Source organism: Urocampus carinirostris, chromosome 8 (genome assembly GCF_059441175.1).
Source record: "Urocampus carinirostris isolate Australia breed hairy pipefish chromosome 8, RoL_Ucar_1.0, whole genome shotgun sequence".
Taxonomy (NCBI): domain Eukaryota; kingdom Metazoa; phylum Chordata; class Actinopteri; order Syngnathiformes; family Syngnathidae; genus Urocampus; species Urocampus carinirostris.
This window is the reverse complement of record NC_142356.1, coordinates 4,238,801-4,260,681: the sequence shown is the minus strand read 5'-3', so window position 1 is coordinate 4,260,681 and position 21,881 is coordinate 4,238,801. Positions and strand designations below refer to the sequence as shown.

Here is a 21,881-nt window from a genome sequence, read left to right as displayed (position 1 = left end):
AACGTAATTGAAAGTAATCCAGTTAAAGTAACCCTACCCAACCCTGCATTTTATGTTAGTTTTGCCGGAGATCAAAGAGATCAAAGCCAGGAGAGAAAGCTTACCACGTGTTGTGAGTCATAATTTTGTTCATATTTAGTTTATTTTGTTTTTTATTTGCATATTTAGTATTGGAGTAATCCAAACGTAATTGAAAGCAATCCAATTAAAGTAACCCTACCCAACCCTGCATTTTATGTTAGTTTTGCCGGAGATCAAAGAGATCAAAGCCAGGAGAGAAAGCTTACCACGTGTTGTGAGTCATCATTTTGTTCATATTTAGTTTATTTTGTTTTTTATTTGCATATTTAGTATTGGAGTAATCCAAACGTAATTGAAAGCAATCCAATTAAAGTAACCCTACCCAACCCTGCATTTTATGTTAGTTTTGCCGGAGATCAAAGAGATCAAAGCCAGGAGAGAAAGCTTACCACGTGTTGTGAGTCATCATTTTATTCATATTTAGTTTCTTTTGTTTTTTATTTGCATATTTAGTATTGGAGTAATCCAAACGTAATTGAAAGTAATCCAGTTAAAGTAACCCTACCCAACCCTGTTGTTAACTGACTTTTTTCTGTGTTGGAAAAGAAGACAAACGAGTAGTCAATCATACACACTGTCTCTTTAAGCTTTACACAATTTGTCTTTAAGTTTGACAGCCGATTTACTTTTTTTGCTATTTTCTTAATTTAAATATTATGGTTTCAATTATTCATTTTGAGGAGGGGGGGGGGTATTTGGGGCAGGGAGGATGAGCATGTTTATAATAATTCGTTTTAACATTAAAATTACTAATGAGTCATTAAGACAGCTTTGACGTGAGACGATTTTGAGTGCCATGAAATGATCTTTACGCGCGTGCGCAAAGCGCACTGGTGCCGTGGGTGGAGCCGCAGGTTGCGGACCTGATCCCAGAACCAGTCTCAGGTCCAAATGACGCCACGAGCACCAGAAAAAAAGATGCAGAGGTTCTGGGATTCGTTTTTTGTGACTTTCAAGTGATTTTATTCAGAATGACTGTTCCAAACTCAGCGAACGAGAGCACACACTGGATTTACGCACCGGAACCTCTCAACGACACCGCATTGGATTTGTTTTTTCTAAACAGCACCGAATCATGTTGGAACTTTATTTTGGACTCCGGTTCGGTTGGGTTGATGATTTTTCTCGCTTTGTTTATCGTGACGGCCATCGCAGGGAACATTTTGGTGATTTTATCCGTGCTTTGCAACAACCACCTGCAGACGGTGACCAACTTCTTTATCGTCAACCTGGCCATGGCGGACTTGCTTCTGAGTATTGTGGTTCTGCCCTTTTCGGCATCTTTGGAGGTTCTGGGCTGCTGGGTGTTCGGAAGGGTGTTCTGTAACATCTGGGCTGCGGTGGACGTGCTGTGCTGCACTGCCTCTATCCTCAGTTTGTGCATCATCTCCGTGGACCGATACATCGGCGTGAAGCATTGCCTCAAGTATCCGAGTATTATGACAGAAAAGCGCGCAGGGGTGGTTCTGGTTCTGGTTTGGGTCTCATCCGTGGTGATTTCTGTAGGACCACTACTGGGTTGGAAAGAACCGCCACCGTTGGATGAAAGCGTGTGCCGGATTACCGAGGAACCCGGATACGCGATCTTCTCCTCGCTCTTCTCATTTTACCTCCCGCTGCTCGTCGTCCTCGTCATGTATTTTCGGGTCTACGTGGTGGCCCGAAGGACTACCCGGAACCTGGAAGCGGGTGTAAAACGGGAACGGGATAAGTCGGCTGAAGTGGTTTTGAGGATCCACTGTAGTCGTGGTGCGCTCCAGGAGGACGCGCGCGCAATCGGGTCCAAAAGTGGAAGCAAGCAGAACCCGTTTAGAAGCTCGCTCTCTGTGCGGCTTATGAAGTTCTCCAGGGAGAAGAAAGCGGCCAAAACGCTCGCAATCGTTGTTGGGATGTTTATCCTCTGCTGGTTGCCTTTCTTTTTCTTTTTGCCAATGGGTAAGCAGCACAAAATCACCCCTTTATTTTCACGTTCAACTTGAGGTTCTTGAGTTTTTGGAGACCAATTTTGATGTTTTCAGCAACCTGAAAACATCAAAACAACATAAAAACCCTGTGTGTGTACTATAGCAACCCCTATTGGTGTAAAACACGGGTGTAAAACTAATTTTACCTCGGGGGCCACACGAAAGAACAAACATATTAGAGAGAAAGAAAATGAGAGAAAGAAGTTAGACGAAGCGAAGGAGAGAAAAAAAGAGAGGGTGGGACAATAAAAGAGAGAAAGGGAGAAAGCGAGAGAGAGAGAAGAGAGGGAGAGAGAATGTGAGATAAAAAAAGATAAAAAGACAAATAGTGAGAGAGGGGGAAAGAAAGAGAGAGAAAGAATCATATCCAAAGAGAAATAGAAAGAAGAGAAAAGAGAAGGAGAGAAAGACAGAATGGGCGAAGGCGAGAAGGGTAAAGCAGGAGAGAGCAAAAGAGAGAAAAAGAAAAATGGAAGAGAGAGCAAAAGAAGGTAAAATACACAGAGAGAGAAAAAGACAAAGAGAAACAAAGAAAGAGAAAGAGACACAGAAAGTGAAAGAGAGAGAGAAACAGAGAGTGAGAGAAAAAGGGAGGAAAAGAGAGAGAGAAAGAGAAAGAGAGAGAGAGAGAGAGAAAGAAATACAAGTACTCTGTCTTTGTGAGAGGCACCTGGCTTTGGCAACATCAAGTGGACATATTTAGACCTGCAGCTCATTTTTCTCTTGCGCTTTACTGAGCGTTGTCTCGCGGGCCGGATTCAATCCCTTAGCGGGCCTGATCTGGCCCCCGGGCCGCTTCTTTGACACCCCTGGTGTAAAACGACATATTTCATCTAAACAAAACACTATGGATTCAAATAATCAGCAAAAACACTTTCTGTGTCAAACTTCCACATCCTTTTATGTGGCCCGTGAGACAATGCTGAGAGAAGCACAAGAGAAAAAAGAGGACTGCGTGAAATAATGTATTTTAAATGTCTAACAAATGTCGCCAAAGCCAGGTGCCACTTGCAAAGCACCAACTGTAGCTGTATTTTCTGACTACCATTAATCAACCAGAGAACATTGAAGAAACCCATCTTGATGATATGTTACGTAAAATAAAAGTTGAATGGCTTGTTTGTACTTAAAATACAAAATATAAAAAAGCAACAGTGTGTCTTTGCAGAAGTTTGAATGTGGGGTGCGTCTTTTAAGTTGAAAGTATAATATTTTCTCTATTAAGTATGTGTTAAGAATACCCAAATGAGTTAAGAGTCCTTGTAATTTTTTTCCACTCCGCTTATCTGCTTTTATTTATTTTTTAGCAAACTGTTCGGGGCAAAACACATTGAGATCGACTTCATGTCCGTCCTTATATTATTTTTTGTAATCTATTTGTTAGTGTAGCATGAAAATGGTGAAAGTAAGAAAAAACCCTTTTTTAAGTAGTCCAAACCCCAAAAAGGTGAAAAAAGATTTTATTCAAATGTGTTCAAGAAATGCTTGTACTTGCATGCACAACCTTGATAGGACCAGAACAGAGACAGGACCCACTTGCGTACGTTTCTCTCAGTTTTATTGGGAAGAAGGGAAGGGATTGCGGGCAGCACGGCGGCGCAGTGGTTAGCGCGTGTGCGGCACAGTTTTAAGGTCGTGAGATCGAACCCCCTCTGCGGAGTTTGCATGTTCCCCCCTTGCTTGAAATGCGTGGGTTTCCTCCGGGCACTCCGGTTTCCTCCCACATTCCAAAAACATGCATGTCAGGTGAATTGGCCGGTCCAAATTGTCCCTAGGTGTGACTGAACGAGCGAGTTGTCTGTCGCTGTGTGCCCTGCGACTAGCTGGCAACCAGTTCAGGGTGTCCCCTGCCCACTGCCCGAAGATGGCTGGGATGGGCTCCAGTACCACCGCGACCCTACTGAGGATAAGCGGTGCAGATAATGGATGGGTGGAATGGATGGAAAGGATTGCACACACGATCCGGTGATCGTTGGTCACGGGGACCAGGTTGCTCTGAACGCGGAAGTGGTATTTCCGTGGCGAGCGATGGCTTTGTCGAGAGTGTAAAAATCAGGTCAGTAACCGGGACAGGGGAGCAACTAACGTGGTCGATATCAGAAAATGGGTCGAAGCCGGTAAACAGACGGGAGCTAAAACAGGAGTGAGTCGGTGTCGAAAATGGCTTGCCTAGTGTAAACTGAGGTTCGCAGACGGACTGACAACAGGGGACTGACAGGAGTGGGTTTAAATAGGGACAGGGAGCTAATCATAGTCCTAGGCAGTTGGCGCCAAAGGAGCGGGCACAGGTGCCTCGCATCGGTAATCATGACACAACATAAGGAGCTTGAGGCTGCAATAATGTCACGGGCCAGAAAATTGCATATGGAGACTAAAGAAAGTTTGAAATTCTGTACGGCACTTCTACATATGTGTTCACAATGTAGATTCACTTTTTACTCAGATTGATACCTAGTGCTGGTATCATTTGCAGATTGACCCCCTGTGTTGTCCTCATTTTGAGGACCTTTTTTTTTTTTTTTTTTTTTTTTTTTTTTTTAAACCTTTTATTCAGCTCATATTGAAATGTGACCAAAAACATTATTTCATGTTTTTCTACTGTTGAAAATATTCAAAGAAACGTTAAAAAAGTTAAATACAATATCATTTTGGGGATTTTTTTAACAACACAGTGGCGAGTCACCTTACCCTTACTTAAATAAAGAGTAAACTGGTACCAATACCTTGATATTATGGATTGGTATCATCCAGTATTGTTAACCAGGGTTGGGTAGGGTAACTTTAACTTGATTACTTTCAATTACTTTTGGATTACTCCAATACCAAATATGCTAATAAAAGACAAAAGAAACGAAATATGAATAAAATGACAAAATTTTGTGCAGGTTTGGGGAGTAATGGAATACATGGGACGGCAAAAATGATGTTGGCAAGCTGTTTGGATTTATTTTCATTTTTTTTCTGTGGCATTTTATGTTCGTTTTGCCGGAGATCAAAGAGATCAAAGCCAGGAGAGAAGGCTTACCACGTGTTGTGAGTCATCATTTGATTCATATTTCGTTTCTTTTGTCTTTTATTAGCATATTTGGTATTGGAGTAATCCAAAAGTAATTGAAAGTAATCAAGTTAAAGTAACCCTACCCAACCCTGCATTTTATGTTCGTTTTGCCGGAGATCAAAGAGATCAAAGCCAGGAGAGAAAGCTTACCACGTGTTGTGAGTCATCATTTTATTCATATTTAGTTTATTTTGTCTTTTATTAGCATATTTGGTATTGGAGTAATCCAAAAGTAATTGAACGTAATCCAGTTAAAGTAACCCTACCCAACCCTGTTCACAACATTACTTAAGATGGGCCACAGAGCAGAACCAACAGAACAACGCTTGATTTGCTTGTTTTTTGCAGTTTCCCTTTTTTCCACCCCTCATTTAACTATCCATCCATTCCCCCTTCCCCATCTTCTCCTAGGCTCCCTATTTCCTGCTCTGAAACCATCGGAGACGGTGTTCAAGGTGGTCTTCTGGCTGGGCTACTTCAACAGCTGCATCAACCCGATGATCTACCCATGCTCCAGCAAAGAATTCCAGAGGGCCTTCACACGTCTCCTCATGTGCCGCTGTCGCCAACGGCGACGTGTCCTCCGCCGTTTCTACGACCAGAAATGGCGCTCGGCGGTCAAGGGGATGGCCTCGGAACCAAAAGACTCCCAGCAGCCTGGCTCGTTGTTGAGCAGGCCGGGGGACACGTTGAAAAGATGGCACCTGTTCTCTCCCCTGCAGAAGTCCTCTTTTCAGCTCAAAGAGACAGTCAACAACCTGTCCAATAGGATCAGGGGGGGCACGGGGAGAAACGGCGCCCCCGCGGCGGTGGACGGCGTTCCGACGGGGATTTATAACGTCTGTGAGCAAAGCGGTTATCACATCTATGACTTGGCTGAGTGCTACGGACTGAGAGAGACGGACATTTAGAGGGACGGACATTTAGAGAGGACTTATGCCTCCAAAGGCTTTTTTGGAATTACAGGGTTTGATGTTTGCAAATTGTCCCTGGGTGTAAATGAGCGAACGAGTTGTCTGTCCCTGTGTGCCCTGCGATTGGCTGGCCACCAGTTGAGGGTGTCCCCTGCCCACTGCCCGATGATTGCTGGGATGGGCTCCAGCACCCCCGCGACCCTACTGAGGATAAGCGGTGCAGCTAATGAGATGAGATGTTTAATGGGGGCAGCACGGCGGCGCAGTGGTTTGCGCGTGTGCGGCACAGTTCTGAGGTCATGAAATCGAACCTCCTGTGTGGAGTTTGCATGTTCTCCCTGTGCTTGCGTGGGTTGCCTCCGGGCACTCTGGTTTCCTACCACATTCCAAAAACATTCATGTCAGGTTAATTGGCCGGTCCAAATTGTCCCTAGCTGTGAATGAGCGAGCGAGTTGTCTGTCCCTGTGTGCCCCAGTTCAGGGTGTCCCCTGCCCACTGCCCGATGATGGCTGGGATGGGCTCCATCAACCCCGCGACCCTACTGAGGATCAGCGGTGCAGCTAATGAGATGAGATGAGATGTTTGCAAATCAGAACTGATGCCATTTTGGAGCAAGGACATATAGGTAGATTTATGAAAGTTTTTACGACTGCTTTATTTCAATACGGATCTAGTACAGTGGCTTGCGAAACTATTTGGCCCCCTTGAACTTTGTGAGCTTTTGCCACATTTCAGACTTCAAACATAAAAATATAAAACTGTCATTTCTTGTGAAGCATCAACAATAAGTGGGACACAATCATGAAGTGGAACACACTTTATTGGATATTTTAAACTTTTTTTAACAAATAAAAAACAAAAAAAGCGGGAGTGCAGAATTATTCAGCCCCTCTCTCCAGAAGTTCAGTGAGGATCTCTTAATGATTCAATGTTAATCTAAATGACTAACGATGATAAATGGAATCCACCTGTGTGTAATCAAGTCTCCTTATAAATGCACCTGCACTGTGATAGTCTCAGAGGTCTTTTTAAAGCGCAGAGAGCATCATGAAGAACGAAAAACACACCAGGCAGGACCGAGATACTGCTGTAGAGAAGTTTAAAGCTGGATTTGGACACAGAATTAAGATTTCCGCAAAAGACCTGAGACTGGGACGGAGATTTGTCTTCCAACAAGACAATGATCCAAAACATAAAGCAAAAGCTACAATGGGATGGTTCGCCGAAAAACATATCAAGGTGTTAGAATGGCCAAGTCAAAGTCCAGACCTCAATCCAATTGAAAATCTGTAGAAAGAACTGAAAACTGCTGTTCACAAACACTTTCCATCCAACCTCACTAAGCTCGAGCGGTTTTGCAAGGAGGAGTGGGCCAAAATATCAGTTTCTCCATGTGCAAAACTAATAGAGACATACCCCAAGCGACTTGCAGCTGTCATCGCAGCAAAAGGTGGCGCTACAAAGTATTAACTCAATAGGGCTGAATAATTTTGCACACCAACTTTTTTTATTTGTTAAAGTTTAAAATATCCAATAAAGTGTGTTCCACTTCATAATTGTGTTCCACTTATTGTTGATGCTTCACAAGAAATTACAGTTGTATATTTTTATGTTTGAAGTCTAAAATGTGGAAAAAGGTCACAAAGTTCAAGGGGGCCAAATAGTTTCGCAAGCCACCGTATGTGCAAGCAGCCATCTTCTTTTGGCCTAAAGGAACTCCAGAACATTTTATAAATGATAACATTATCCAAACAGGAAATAAAACAATTCAGTAGACCAGGGATCATCATTTTTCAAACTGAGAGCTACTTTTTGTTACTAATTAGCACAAAGGGCACCCAGTTTTATATGCATTCCTAAAATAACAACTAATCATGTTATTACTATGTTGTTACTATGTTATTACCTGCTTTACTTCGCCCCACCTCAGAATGATCAATGTTCCACGCTTAAACACATTATTTCAGTTCCACACACATGTTTCAATTGCACTTTTTTTATAATCATGGATGTTGGTTTATGACTCAGGGGTGTCAAACTCATTTTAACTCTGGGGCCACGCGATAGAACAAACATTCTGTCGGGGGCCGGACTAGTGGATTAAAGAGAAAGAAAAAGAGAGATAAAGAAATAAGAGAAAGAGGGAGGGAAAAGAAGAGAGAGGGCGGGACAAAGAAAGAAAAAGAGAGAGAGGGAGAGAGCGTGAGAAACAAAAGAGGTAGAAAGTTGTGAGAGAGGGGGAAAAGAAAGGGAGAGGAGGAAAGAAATCCAAAGAGAAATAGAAATACAGATGGAGAGAAAAGAGAAAAGAAAGTGTGATGGGTAGGAAGAAAGAAAGAGAAAAGAGAGAAAAAGGAAAAAAAGAAGACAGAGCAAAATGAGTTAAAAAGACAGAGAGAGAGAAAGAGACAGAGACAGAGAGTGGGAGAAAAGGGGTGGAAGAGAGAAAGAGAGAGAGAGAGTGAGAGAGAGAGAGAGAGAGAGAGAGAGGGAAAAAAAAGAAATACAAGTACAGTGTCTTTGCTCGAGGCACCTCTCTTTGGCAACATCAAGTGGACACATTTCAACCTGCAGCTTGTTTTTCTCTTGCGCCTCTCTGAGTGTTGTCGCGCGGGCCGGATTCAATCCCTTAACGGGCCTGATCTGGCCCGCGGGCCGCCTGTTTGACACCTGTGGTTTATGTCGACAATGCATTTAATAAAGCAGATCGAGGGAATTAAATGCAGATACATATGTCCTTGGCCATTCTAATTTTATGTGCAGAGTGCTACTGTAAAATGAAACAGAACATGAATACTTTGTTTCACATGTTGTCTTTGTTTAGTTGTGCAAAAAATTAAAACCTTAATTTAAAAAACTAATTCTATTTCCTATTGATGAAAGTGTATTGTATTGCATTATCAGAATTACTCGCGCCATCCGTTAGATGTCAGTATAGTGCCGTTTTTTGAAAATAACAAATGCAAAAATGGCATAGCATGCAGCAAACTAACCATTTCACTTCAGTTATCATATTTACTTTATTGAATTTGCTCTACACAATGCATTGCAGTTTACACACTCCAAATGCTTTTACAAACACTATATTTATATTGATCACTTAAAAATTGCACGTCTTTGATTTATTTTTCATGTATTTTTTTTTTGTTTTGAGCACACTTATAAGTTTTCACTGTCTGACCACGCGAGGACAAAAAGAAGCATTAAACTAGTTTAGTAACTCCCTACTACTGGCTGGCAACCGGTTCAGGGTGTCCCCAGCCAACTGCCCGGAGATAGCTGGGATGGGCTCCAGCGCCCCCACGACCCTACTGTGGATAAGCGGTGCAGATAATGGATGGGTGGATAGATAGGAACGTCTCAAACATTCTTGAACTTGAAAGATTCCCACGACACGAAAGAACAATAATGATTTTAAAATAAAACAATTTTATTTTATTTTATTTTGAGCAAATCTCCATGTTTTCACTTCCGTTGTGACATTAATTATTTTAGGCACGTTTCGTCTCGAAAAATGTCGAAGTTCGAGAGACAAAAACATTTTTTTAAAAATGTTATTTTATTTACATTTGTTTATTTTTTAGAATTGTATTTATTTAGCAGTGCACACTTCTAAATAAATGATTTTCTTTGTGACAAGGAAAACTTTCAAACTATTTCGGAAGGTATCGAATTTTCTCGAACTTGAAAAAAAGAGAACCTGTACTTTCGCTAACAGCTAACGTTCGCCACTAGGTGGGATTATAGAACAAGTCAGCAAGGAAAAATAAAATAAACGTTTTAAATGGAGAACACACAACGTTTTAAAACCTAAATCACCACCAAGACCGAGAATATGATGGACTTGAGGTAAGCATATTAAGGTAAACATATATATATTTTTTCTTCAGGATGTTCATTAGCAAACACCTAAATCGATGTATTTAAATAAACGACCCGGAAACTGTTTTGAATATCTAACATCACCTAAGTACGTTTTGTAAATACCCCGAATGAATTTTTTTGTATAAGTATTGCATACATACCGTACAAAATAGACATTGTTGTGTTTTGTTTTAGCTAACATACTGCGAGTAGCATTATGCTAGCAATACCCTTCACTCCCCAATGCCTGCTAGCAAGTCAAGTCATGTTTATTTGTATAGCTCTCAGGCTTGGGTAGGGTTACTTTAACTTGATTACTTTCAATTACTTTTGGATTACTCAAATTCCAAATATGCTAATAAAAGACAAAATAAACTAAATATGAATAAAATGACTACATTTTGTGCAGGCTTGGGGAGTAACGGAATACATGGAACGGCAAAAATGATGTTGGCAAGCTGTTAGGATTTATTTTCATTTTGTTTCTGTCGCATTTTATGTTCATTTTGCCAGAGATCAAAGCCAGGAGAGAAAGCTTACCACGTGTTGTGAGTCATCATTTTATTCATATTTCGTTTCTTTTGTCTTTTATTAGCATATTTGGTATTGGAGTAATCCAAAAGTAATTGAAAGTAATCCAGTTAAAGTAACCCTACCCAACCCTGATAGCACTTAATCACAAAGAGTCTCAAAGAGCTGCACAGACCACAGATTATTGCAAACTACAGGCTATTATGACACCATCCCCTCATCTAAAACCTACATGAGGGCAAGGAAAAACTCAAAAACCTCAACATGAGGAAAATGAAGAAACCTTGAGAAGGGACCGCACATGAGGTAATCCTCCTTCCTGGATGACCAGGCTTTAATGGGTGTTGCAATAACAAATAATACACAGATATAGTCAACATGAAATATAGGTTATTCATAAGCTTTAGAATAGAAGTGTGTTTTAAGCCTAGATTTAAACAGTTCCACTGAGGTTGCAGATGAGATCTCAGGGGGAAGCCGCACTTTCGTACAGGAACGTGTTAAAGACAATTTGCTAAATTTGGTGCTCCAGGCAAATACACCTTTCTTCTATCAATTCCAAATAGGACACAAACAGTGTACTATATAGGCATATTTCAGGCAACTGCTATGGCGTAATATTTTGCCTCCAAATTTACGTAATACCGCCTTCCCTTCACATAATAAGTTAAGTCAAGTCATGTTTATTTGTTTGAGGCCCTTAATCACAAAGAGTCTCAAAGGACTGCACAGACCACAGATTATTGCAAACCACAGATTATTATGACACCATCCCCTGATCTAAAACCTACATGAGGGCAAATAATACAAATATATTGTCAACATAAAATATAGGTCATTCATATGCTATAGAATAGAATTGTGTTTTAAGCCTAGATTTAAGCAGTTCGAATCTCAGGGGGAAGAGCATTCCACAGGACCGGGGCCCGAATGGAGAACGCTCTAGAACCTGCGGATCCATTACTTTATACTATTACACTGTTGTCCCAGTTTCATCATTTCCCGAGCAATTTTTGTGTGTGTTTTTTTTTTTAAATAAACCTATTTTCAGTTAGATTTACTTTGCCCGGTCGTAGTAAGTAGTTTTCCATTTGCATTCATTTAAATTGAATTAAATGCAGAATACTTCATCAACAAGGCGGCACACTGAGTGGTAAGCGCGTCCGCGGCACAGCCTTCCTGTGCAAAGTTTGCATGTTCTCCCCGTGTCTGCGTGGGTTTCCTCTGGGCACTCCGGTTTCTTCTCGCCTTCCAAGAACATGCATGTCAGGTTAATTGGTCGCTCCAAATTGTCCCTAGGTGTGATTGAGCGAGTGAGTTGCGACTTGAGATAATGGATAGATGGATTCCTTAACAACAAGCTGAAGTTGTGTTAGCCGATGTCATAGCTGCAAAACTACAAACTGGTGTAAAATTGTGCTGATTTTACATTTTTTGTCTGGTTGTTTTTTAACTTATTAATACTTTAACTTGTTTTCTAGTTTACTAAAAATACTTAAATGAGACAAAAGAGTCTTATCTAACTAGGTGATTTTTCAAATTTTATCACCTGTTGCCTCCCTGCCTGGCGTTCAGCATTAGGGGTTGGAATTGGGGGGCTTGGTCACCTAATGACTCCCAACGCCTCAGTTGGGTTGAGCGAGGGGGCTGGGAATCCCCTCCTCTGAATCAATCTTCCAAAAAGAGTCAGAAATGACTATATATATATATATATATATATATATTTTTTTTTTTTTTTTTTTATCTAGGTAAAAACAATGATTGTTTAAACAAAACTGCCTCTGACATCGTACATTGTTCCTCTTGTTTCATTCATTATTTTACCCTTGGTTAAAAAAAACAAATCTTAAAATGAGCACAACTGACAAGTAGAAGATGGTGCAGTTATTCTTATTTTATTTATTTATTTATTTGCTTAATATAATATATATATAGTTAATAGTTCACCGCATTTTAAATACGGTTTATTGTTTAATCCAAGTAAAATATGTCTTTTACTGATCAAAACTGTCTGGATGAGAACATTTTGTACATTTTAAACAGGGTTTCCACTATTTTATGAACATTTAAATAAAATATCTTTAAATAAGACTAACTTTATCTTTTTAAATGAACAAAACCTTCTGCAGAGATGCATCTCGAACATGGGTTGGCAACGTGGTGGTCACTGGGTGCCCCATAAGGACAGCCGAGGTACCCGCAGACCTGTTCTTAAAACAGCAGACCATTACTCAGTCATTGTGATTTTCTAGTAAAATTATGTTTTTAGTACTTGTGTGAGTCGATTCAACCCCACTTACAATAATTAACCTGTTAATAGCAAAGTAACATAGTAAAAACTTGATAGGTTATTTTAAAAGTAGCTCTCATCTTGAAAAAGGATACCACAATCTAGAAGAAAGCAGAACAGTTGACAATGCATGTAAGAAGACTTTATTTTGAGGTCATTCTGTTAATGAAACAAATAATGTAAGCTTGTGCTTGTAGCAGGACTTCATTGTTTTACCCCTTTCAGCTGAGAACTTAAACTGCCTCAGCTCTCCGCCAAGGTTTTCAACACCACAAAAATCCTTTTATCATCTATCTGCACAGTCATTTACTTCTTTCCTCGTATGTGATAGCTCCATCCCAGGGGATATCCCAGGTTGGCATATCCTACAGCCCATGAACATGAGGAATGCCCTGCGAAAGGAGCGATTGAAGAAGCCATACAGGAAGGGATTTAGTGATGAGTTGATATACCCCAGCCATAAAAAAATGTCCCAGACGACCACTTCTGTGCTGTAATCAATAAAGGGGTCCACGATGTTGACAGTGAAAAATGGCATCCAGAAGATGAGGAAGACACCCATAATAATGCCTAAGGTTTTTGCTGCCTTTCGCTCTCTCTTCATGGCGTTACGATGCTTTTTCTTTCTGCTCGAGTCTTTTCCCACTCCGGCTGCCATCTGGCTTTCCATGGCGCTGATCTGCCTCGCCTGTCGTTTGGCTGCTTTGAATATCTTCCAGTAGGCCATCAGCATGACGACCATCGGAAGGTAAAAGGCTATCAAGGACGCCATGACAGCGTAGATGCGATTGACCAGCAAAACGCACACGTCTTCAGGAAGCAGGACGTCAACCCCGGCACTGTGGAGACCGAGCATTATGGGACCAAAGGAAATCAGCATGGGTACGGCCCAGCAGATGACGATGAGGAAAGCCACTCGACCTTCAGACATTTTTAAAGAATAAACGAGCGGGTTGCAGACGGCATAGTAGCGGTCAAAGGCGATGCAACTCAGATGAAAAATAGAAGCAGTGCATAGCATGACATCCAGGCTGGAGTGAAGCTGGCAAAAGAGCGACCCAAAGAACCAGCACCCTTCCATTGTCCGAATGACACTGTAGGGCATCACAACAAGTCCAACGAGGCAGTCAGCCACAGCTAGCGACATGACAAAGGTGTTCGTGGGCGATTGGAGTTGTTTAAAGTAGGCGATAGACAAGACCACCAAAAAGTTGCCCACCACGGTGCAAACGGTGCAGACGAAGAAGAAGGCGTAGAGCATAATACGAAACACTGGCTTCCTTGATATTGCGCAGGAGTCATGATCGATCACAAGTGTTGTGTTTGCAGCGTCTTCATAGCTACTGTTTTCCATTTTCTTGTTCAACCTGTCGAAACATGAAGATTTTCAGTGACAGTTGGAACATGCAAGCATTAATGTGATTGAATTTCTGGAGCAATCCGAATGAATTGTTTACATGCCTCTAAACAAACTAACCCCGTATACATGGCATTTGGGGGCAGCACGGCGGCGCAGTGGTTAGCGCGGGTGCGGCACAGTTCTAAGATCTTGGGAACCTACCGTGGGGGTTCAAATCCAGCTACCGGACTTCCTGTGCAGAGTTTGCATGTTCTCCCCGTGCTTGCGTGCGTGGGTTTCCTCCGGGCACTCCGGTTTCCTACCACATTCCAAAGACATGCATTTCAGGTGAATTGGCCGGTCCAAATTGTCCCTAGGTGTGAATGAGCGAGCGAGTTGTCTGTCCCTGTGTGCCCTGCGATTGGCTGGCGACCAGTTCAGGGTGTCCCCTGCCCACTGCCCGATGATTGCTGGGATGGGCTCCAGCACCCCCGCGACCCTACTGAGGATAAGCGGTGCAGCTAATGAGATTGGATGAGACATGGCATTCGAGTTGAGTTGAATTGTCTTTATTGACATTGATAACAACATACTGAACATTGTTTGCTTCAAGAATAGATGTGGCGTTCCGGGATAAACACTCAAAATTAGTTTGAAAAGAAATTAAGTTCATAGTATGCCCGGACAAATACTGTAGGCTAAAATATTTACATAGTAGTACTTTGAGTCTGGCCCTAAGTCGTAGTAATATTGCGATGATCAAAAGTGCATCGTTACAATAGTGCAAATTTTTGCACTATGATGACTATTTTTGCACCAAATGCATATCGCACAAACCCTTATGATACCAAACTTTATGTAACATCCTACATGCCGACATTTCTTTGTGTAAATATTGTGTAAATTATAACTATAACCTTATCCTCCTTGTTTTATAGCCTTATCTTCTCTGTTCCTTTATCTTCTTGTTTTTTTTTACCTCACTGTGAATGTGTGAACCTGGAGTGTTATGCCCAATTTCGTTGTCACAATATGTTAACCCATTTTGTAACAATGACAGTAAAGGTATATTATATTCTATTCTATTCTATTCTATAAAGAGTAGTACAATAACATTTAGCAGCAACAAAAATTCCAAAATAAGTTGATCAATAAGATATAAGGATCCATTTTTCAATGCAACTGGCAAGATATATAATTTCCACATTTTTGCGCGCATGCAAGCAATCACTTTGGGGGGCAATCACGATGTCCTTACTCAAATAGATGCTGTTTTCAAATATTTCTGTTGTGACATTAACTAAAAGATTATTTCATTCATGTCATATACCAAATTCAACCAAGTACCGTGCTTGTTTACTCAAAAATGAACTAACGTAGCGAGTCAAATGCATAGACTTACGCTATATACAGATGGATACAATTGTGACGTCCATTATATACTGATGGATAAAACCTGTGGCATTTTACCGAGGGAAGAAAAAAAAATGGAAATGTTGCTGTACTTTTTTGTTGTTGTTGTTTTCTCTGAAAATATCCCAAAACAAGAAAAATGTGCTTATGCACAAGCAATCAGAAAATAAAAATACCTACTCAATTTCTATCTGATTATTGTGTTCGTTTGCGTGGCTTTACATAATCGGAATACTTGTAAAATGTCATTTACAACCGCATTATTGTCTGATTCTATAAGAAAATAAGAGTATGGAGCCGATTTAGTGGTAGCCCATAGTTCTCAATAAATGACCTCAAATGATGAAATTCCCCTACATGAATCGTTTTGGTTGTTTTCTTTAGTCAAATCAATCCGTGCATTCAAGTGTGTAGAATATCAGAGCTCACATGACAGTTCTTTTTTTGCTATGCCAATGAGTTGATGTTTTAGCTGACATGACTGACTTTAATGAAGACTATAGGGACAATGCGATGGTGGCAAAAAGACACTTCAAAGCGTACAACTGACAACAACGTCAAGCTTCGTTTCACAACCCTTATTACACACAAATATGTGTATATATATATATATATATATATATATATATAAAATGTATATCCATGTGAATGCAAATCATGCTTTTTAATTCATTCAAAGCACAAAACACTTATTTTAATTTCACAGACGAACACTTAAGTCAGTGTTTTTCAACACTTTTTGAACCAAGGTACAATTTTATTTATATAAAAGTTCGGAGGCACACCGTCCGTCGAAAAGTTATGTCAAATATTTCACTGTACAACCTCGTAAGCAGATAATTAGTATATTAAAAGAAGAAAATAATACTTAAGATAAAGAAGAGTGATGTGCTTTATTCATGTTTTTTTTACGGTACAATCTTAGACCGCTTTGTTCAACAAATAAAGTTGTTCCTGTGCTACCTCATGAGCAGGTAATTAGTACAGTAATCCCTCGGTTACCGCGGTTAAGGGACCAAAACCACCCGCAAAAAGTGAAAATCCGCGAAGTAGCGATGCCCCTTCAAAAATGCTTGAAAAAAATTATCATTATTATTATTTCTTTTTTAAAAAAAATTATTTTATTTTATTATTATTATTTTTTAGACCCGGTTAATGGGGACCAAAACCACCTGCGGAAAGTGAAAATCCGCGAAGTAGCGACGCCCCTTCAAAAATGCTTGAAAAAAAAACAATTATTATTATTATTTTTATTTTTTAAAATTATTTTATTATTATTTTATTTTTTACACCCGGTTAATGGGGACCAAAACCACCGGTGAAAAGTGAAAATCCGCGAAGTAGCGACGCCCCTTCAAAAATGCTTAAAAAATATATATATATATATTAATTTTTATTTTATTTTTTTAATATTTTATTTTATTATTATTATTTTTTACACCCGCGAAGCTCTGAACCCGCGAACGTGCAACCGCCAAGTAGCGAGGTCCCACTGTACATGAAAAGTATATACAAATCTACTGCCACCTATTGATATGGATGACTATTACAGTTCCTCGTCTGAAGATAGCAAAAATACTGATTAATGGCCTGATTTTTTTGGAAATATAAAATTGGGCAAATTCCAGCGGCACACTAGACAAGGTCTCACGGCACACTGGTTGAAAAACATTGACTTAAATAATCCTTCTGCATGTTCGAATGCGGCGGTCACTAACCTTTTTTACTGATTGGCGCAAAGTGTTACTCGTTTGATATACATTTCAATAATAAGTTTATAAGTCATATTTTTACTACATTGTTGCTATGTTATTACCAGAATGTAATCTAGAAGTAAGGTTGAAAAAGGCTCCGACAGCCACTAAAACATCTGCACTGAGTGATATACAAAGTGCATATAAATGATTGGCTGGTTTTACATATCATTTTGAAAGGACTGATCATGTATTTAATGACATTGATCGTGTGAATGATTTCTCATGGCAGTTAGAAATCAAATTCACAAGAAAATCACAATGACCCATCACTGGTGAGCTATTTGAGCTATTTTCAGGACCAGTCCCGGGGCTACTCGGATGTTCTGAGGTGGCCGTTGTTGTCCCTTGTTCTAATGTATTTTACAAATGTTTAACTATATCCAATGTTTTAATGTTTATTTTCCTGACAATCAATGTAGTTAATTTACTGGTGCAGTTGTTAAATATATTTTTGTATGTATGTTGCAAAGCGTGTTGGTGGAAGTGAGAAACTGGGTATTAAAGTTGAATTACTGGCTTCAAAATTCAAATAATATTGCCTATTTTTATAGAAAAAACTTTTTTTTAATACCGGTATGTATAAAGTCATTGATTACGCGCTGGACCTGGATTGTTAAACGTAATCTCGTTGTAAACAATGTACACCACGTTGTAATCAATGACAATACAAACAAGACAGTTAAAACATCTTCTTTGTTCCTTTATCTCTTTGTTTTCCTTATCCTCACTGTAAAATGTGGACCTGGAGTCGTCCAATTTCGTTGTCACAATATATCCCATGTTGTAACAATGACAATAAAGGTATATTCTATTCTATTCTTTTCTATTCTAATTCCAAGCAATTTCTTTTTCTTTGTTCATAGAAAAGCTTGCTCATGTGAAAATATTTACAAGAAATTCACTCACTTGCATGGATGGGAGAAGCTTGTGCATCCTCATGACGCTCTTCAAAAACCAAAAGTCCCTTGCAGTCACCTCCAAACAGAAGAGAGATGTGAGAGGTGGGTCTAACGAGTATGTGCCTTCATAATCCTGGAAAAAGGGCCAATTGCGAGCTTGCTTTTGTAGATAAAGACACTATGTAAATTAGTCAGTATACAGTATTCAAGGTTTTTTTTCTCAAGGCTTTTAGGAAGTTATTCAAATTGAATAAACAGGTTTTAGAAGGAAAATTGGTCTTCAAAATTAACTTACGTTTTATATATTTGCAATCAGTGGTGTTCCGCAAGAGCCTTTCATTTGTGACAAAATTTAAGTTAAACAAGATGTTTAATTGCTGTTAAAAATGTCGGGAAAAATTGTTAAAACGTCATATTGTCAGGTATAACGAAATTGTAAATATACTTAATTGCTGTTAAGATTGTCGAGAAAAATTGTTCAAACCTCACATTGTTTATTTGCTGTTAATCTCATCTCATTAGCTGCACCACTTATCCTCAGTAGGGCCGCGGGGGTGCTGGAGCCCATCCCAGCAATCATCAGGCAGTGGGCAGGGGACACCCTGAACTGGTTGCCAGTCAATCGCAGGGCACACAGGGACAGACAACTCCATCGCTCATTCACAACTAGGGACAATTTGGACCGGCCAATCCACCTGAAATGCAGGTCTTTGGAAATGTGGGAGGAAACCGGAATGCCCGGAGAAAACCCACGCAAGCACGGGGAGAACATGCAAACTCCGCACAGGAAGGTTTGGTAGCTGGATTTGAACCCAAGACCTTAGAACTGTGCTGCACACGCGCTAACCACTGTGCCGCCGTGCTGCCCTATTTGCTGTTAATAGTGTCAATAAAATTGTTCAAACCAAAAACTCAATAAGAAAAATTACAGGTGGATAATTTTTTTTTAAAAAGTCAGCGAGAGAGTAGCTCGTCCAAACACACACATAATAATTGACATTTTTAGTCTGACGGATTTGAAATTCGTATCAGGTCGGGCTTGGGTTAGGCTAAAAGTGGCGGACAAAACCTCTTCCCGCTTGCAAAAGGCTCGCTTGCTTCAGAGTTGTCTAATGTTCTTTTATTTAATAGACACAACAGTGTAAAATCATGGTCTGGATCAGAAAGGGGTCGGAGCCGGCAAACAGACGGGATTTGAAAAGCTTGCCTAGCGTAAGCTGAGGTTCGCAGACGGACTGACAACCAGTGACAAAAAGGCGGGTGTATAAAAAGTGGCAGGTAGCCAATCAGCGTCCGAGGCAGTTGGCGCCAAAGAAACAGGCTCAGGTAACTCTCCATCTTCTTTCTCAGGCGAATGTTTGTGGCTTCAGACAATGACATGCATATCTCAAGTGAGGGTCTTGCGCTTTAATTTAACATCAGGTATTGTTAATGAAGGCTATCGGCTCAGCTTTCGAGTGTAGTTTTTTCAGACCAGCTATTCATATGTATAATACAAGTACGCTTTCAGGATTCAAAAGCTCTGCCACACATCTGCTTTATTGTTCCCAAAAATGGACGGATTGATTCCAGGATCCGTCAAATTTAAATACGCATTTAATTAGAAAGTGTTTGATGTACTACTGCGATTATTCCGAAAACCTTGACTTGAGTTGATTGACGGATTTTGAAGTGCAAACAAAAATGTTGAAACAGAAGACTCCGGTTTTATGTTTTTAATTCACGGTGCATGCTATTGGTCGATGTCCTATACCGTTCTGGTGTACTCTTTGGTTTGCGTCATGAAAATGTTGTAATGGTGATGGATAAACTCCCTCCTACGATGCCTTTCTCATTTTTTATCCAGAACCAGAATCGCGTGTGTTGCGAAAATACTTCGATAACCATGGGCACAAAGCTTTCTATCATAAAAAAAATAGAAAATACGGAGGAAGCACACGAATAGCCAACCTCGCTCAGTTGCATGTTCGTAAACAATCAACAATCAAGACTATTATTTTAGATAAGGAGGGTAATCAGCAATTTAATCAAGGAAATCTTCTAGTGACATGACTTTCCTTTAAGGTTTATTGTTCTATATTCTTTATCAATTATCGGTCAAATCATAATACACTACAAAGCCAAGGGGCCGAGACACTTGCTCTCAGCCAAGAGGCCGAGTCAAGGTCCTAGCCACAGAGCCATGCAGCGATCAGTGCGAATGCACCGTTCCCGGAGGTACTGCAATACCGGGCCGATCCGTGGAGTGGACAGAGCAAGCTCTTATTCCTTCTCCAGATTGCAAAAATCATACTTACAGCATTGCCACGAGCTGAAACATTTGGAACCCTTGGCTGGCTGACCGGCACATGCCGATTCACATTATCATAGTCGGCCTGACCGACACAGATACATCTAGATTTACTTTAATGGGAACGTGGACAAAACAGTCAGATAGTTCAGTCAAACTTATTACCCCCTTAACATTCCCAAAGCTTGCAAAGAAGCAAATACGTGTCGTAGACACGTGCGAATGCGGTGTCTGTACGATGTCGCCAAACAAACATTTCTTAGTTTCCATTTTATTTTTAGCTGGCAACTGTGTGGACAGCAAAGTAAGAATTTTATTGTGCAGGGAAACGGGGTTCTTTACTGTGCATATGACAAAAAACACTTTGAATTGAGTTTAAAAATAGACTCATCACAGAAACATCAAGATCGTTCTAAAACAAGATACCGGGAAAATAGAAAGCCGCATAGCTCACCTAAGTTGTCTTGCAGCCATCATGTTTAATAATGATACGTAACCATGGTCTTCTTACAACCGTGAGTGTAGTAAATCCAGGAGAGTAAAATATTTACAAATACAAAATAGTAAATAATGTTTTCTCAATGCCGTAGCGCAACCCAACGTGTGATTCACATTCATCTTTTTCGGCCAATTGCAGGCTTTGTTTCGCCCCTTTAGCCTATGCGAGCCTGTAAATAATAAAAAGGATCCGCCCCCTTTACCTCCGAATAACTTTAGCCAATAGTGACTGATTCAAATGATGATTGACACATTGGTTAGGAAATGAAACGCCGGTATATAAATCCCAGCATTCACCGCGTACCACATCGCCTACGAGGAAAAATCTAGTCGGCTGCTGCTTGCCTTAGTTGCAAGACTTTGCGACTTAATATTGATCCATATATAAGGCGCACTGTATTGTAAGGCGCATGGTCAGCTATTGAAAAAAATAAAGGCTTTTAGGTGCGCCTTTTAGTGCAGAAAATACGGTAGTTATTTTTTTATTGATCCATTCTTTGCAGTTCTAACATTCACTAAAGTCTCACTTCAATGTTGTTTTCAATGACAATACAAGTTTTAACTTGTTTAATCAATACTTCCGAAATAATCAAGCAATAATAATATTTTTCAAATATTTGGGATTCATTCTATGTTGTCCTAATTGCAGGGATCATCTGTTCTCCTCTGCACTATTGTACTCCAGTGTTATTGTTATTATATAATGACTTGTTTACCTGACTGCCCATTTTGCACATCTGGTTAGCTGCTCCTCTTGCACTCTTTGCACTACTGTATAATACTATACATAGCTATAAATTAGTACTTCAATACTCAGTACAACATTTATTTATATCTGTACAATCAAGAAAACTGTGCGGGTCAGATGTATCGACATTTCGTTCTGTATACACGTGTACAAGAATGACAATAAAGTATATCTGAATCTGAATCTGATTTTAAAAGTAAACAATAGGTAGCATAGGGATTAAACATTTTATTA

At 40.1% G+C, this 21,881-nt stretch overlaps 2 protein-coding genes and 1 pseudogene across 7 annotated transcripts; 1 reads left to right on the top strand and 2 right to left on the bottom strand.

Annotated features, from left to right (window-relative positions):
• The first annotated feature begins 1,186 nt into the window (after positions 1-1,186).
• On the top strand, positions 1,187-6,637 carry adra1d (adrenoceptor alpha 1D). The gene is made up of 2 exons (XM_088341394.1): positions 1,187-2,016; positions 5,515-6,637. The coding sequence occupies exons 1-2, from the start codon at positions 1,197-1,199 to the stop codon at positions 6,012-6,014; spliced, it is 1,320 nt and encodes a 439-aa protein (XP_088197520.1). The 5' UTR covers positions 1,187-1,196; the 3' UTR covers positions 6,015-6,637.
• A 6,268-nt stretch (positions 6,638-12,905) lies between these two features.
• Positions 12,906-20,961, bottom strand: LOC148360540 (5-hydroxytryptamine receptor 4). Of its 6 annotated transcripts, none has more exons than XM_088341398.1 (4): positions 20,856-20,961; positions 18,119-18,187; positions 14,265-14,361; positions 12,906-14,070 (listed from the first exon to the last, which is right to left on the bottom strand). In XM_088341398.1, exon 4 carries the CDS (start codon positions 14,055-14,057, stop codon positions 12,990-12,992), a length of 1,068 nt encoding a protein of 355 aa, XP_088197524.1. In that variant the 5' UTR covers positions 14,058-14,070; positions 14,265-14,361; positions 18,119-18,187; positions 20,856-20,961; the 3' UTR covers positions 12,906-12,989. The 6 variants fall into 6 exon arrangements, with proteins under 6 accessions (XP_088197524.1, XP_088197525.1, XP_088197523.1 ...); XM_088341399.1 differs by having other exon boundaries at positions 18,119-18,244; positions 20,856-20,926; XM_088341397.1 differs by lacking the exon at positions 20,856-20,961 and adding an exon at positions 20,409-20,564 and having other exon boundaries at positions 18,119-18,244.
• LOC148360541 (U2 spliceosomal RNA) lies at positions 20,307-20,426 on the bottom strand (annotated as a pseudogene).
• Positions 20,962-21,881: the final 920 nt, after the last annotated feature.

Excerpts from the sequence above, each read along its gene's own strand:
- adra1d (XM_088341394.1), top strand. The coding sequence starts at position 1,197 with ATGATTTTTCTCGCTTTGTTTATCGTGACGGCCATCGCAGGGAACATT. Across the intron at positions 2,017-5,514 it reads CTTTTTCTTTTTGCCAATGG|GCTCCCTATTTCCTGCTCTG; the intron begins GTAAGCAGCACA and ends ATCTTCTCCTAG.
- LOC148360540 (XM_088341398.1), bottom strand. The coding sequence starts at position 14,057 with ATGGAAAACAGTAGCTATGAAGACGCTGCAAACACAACACTTGTGATC.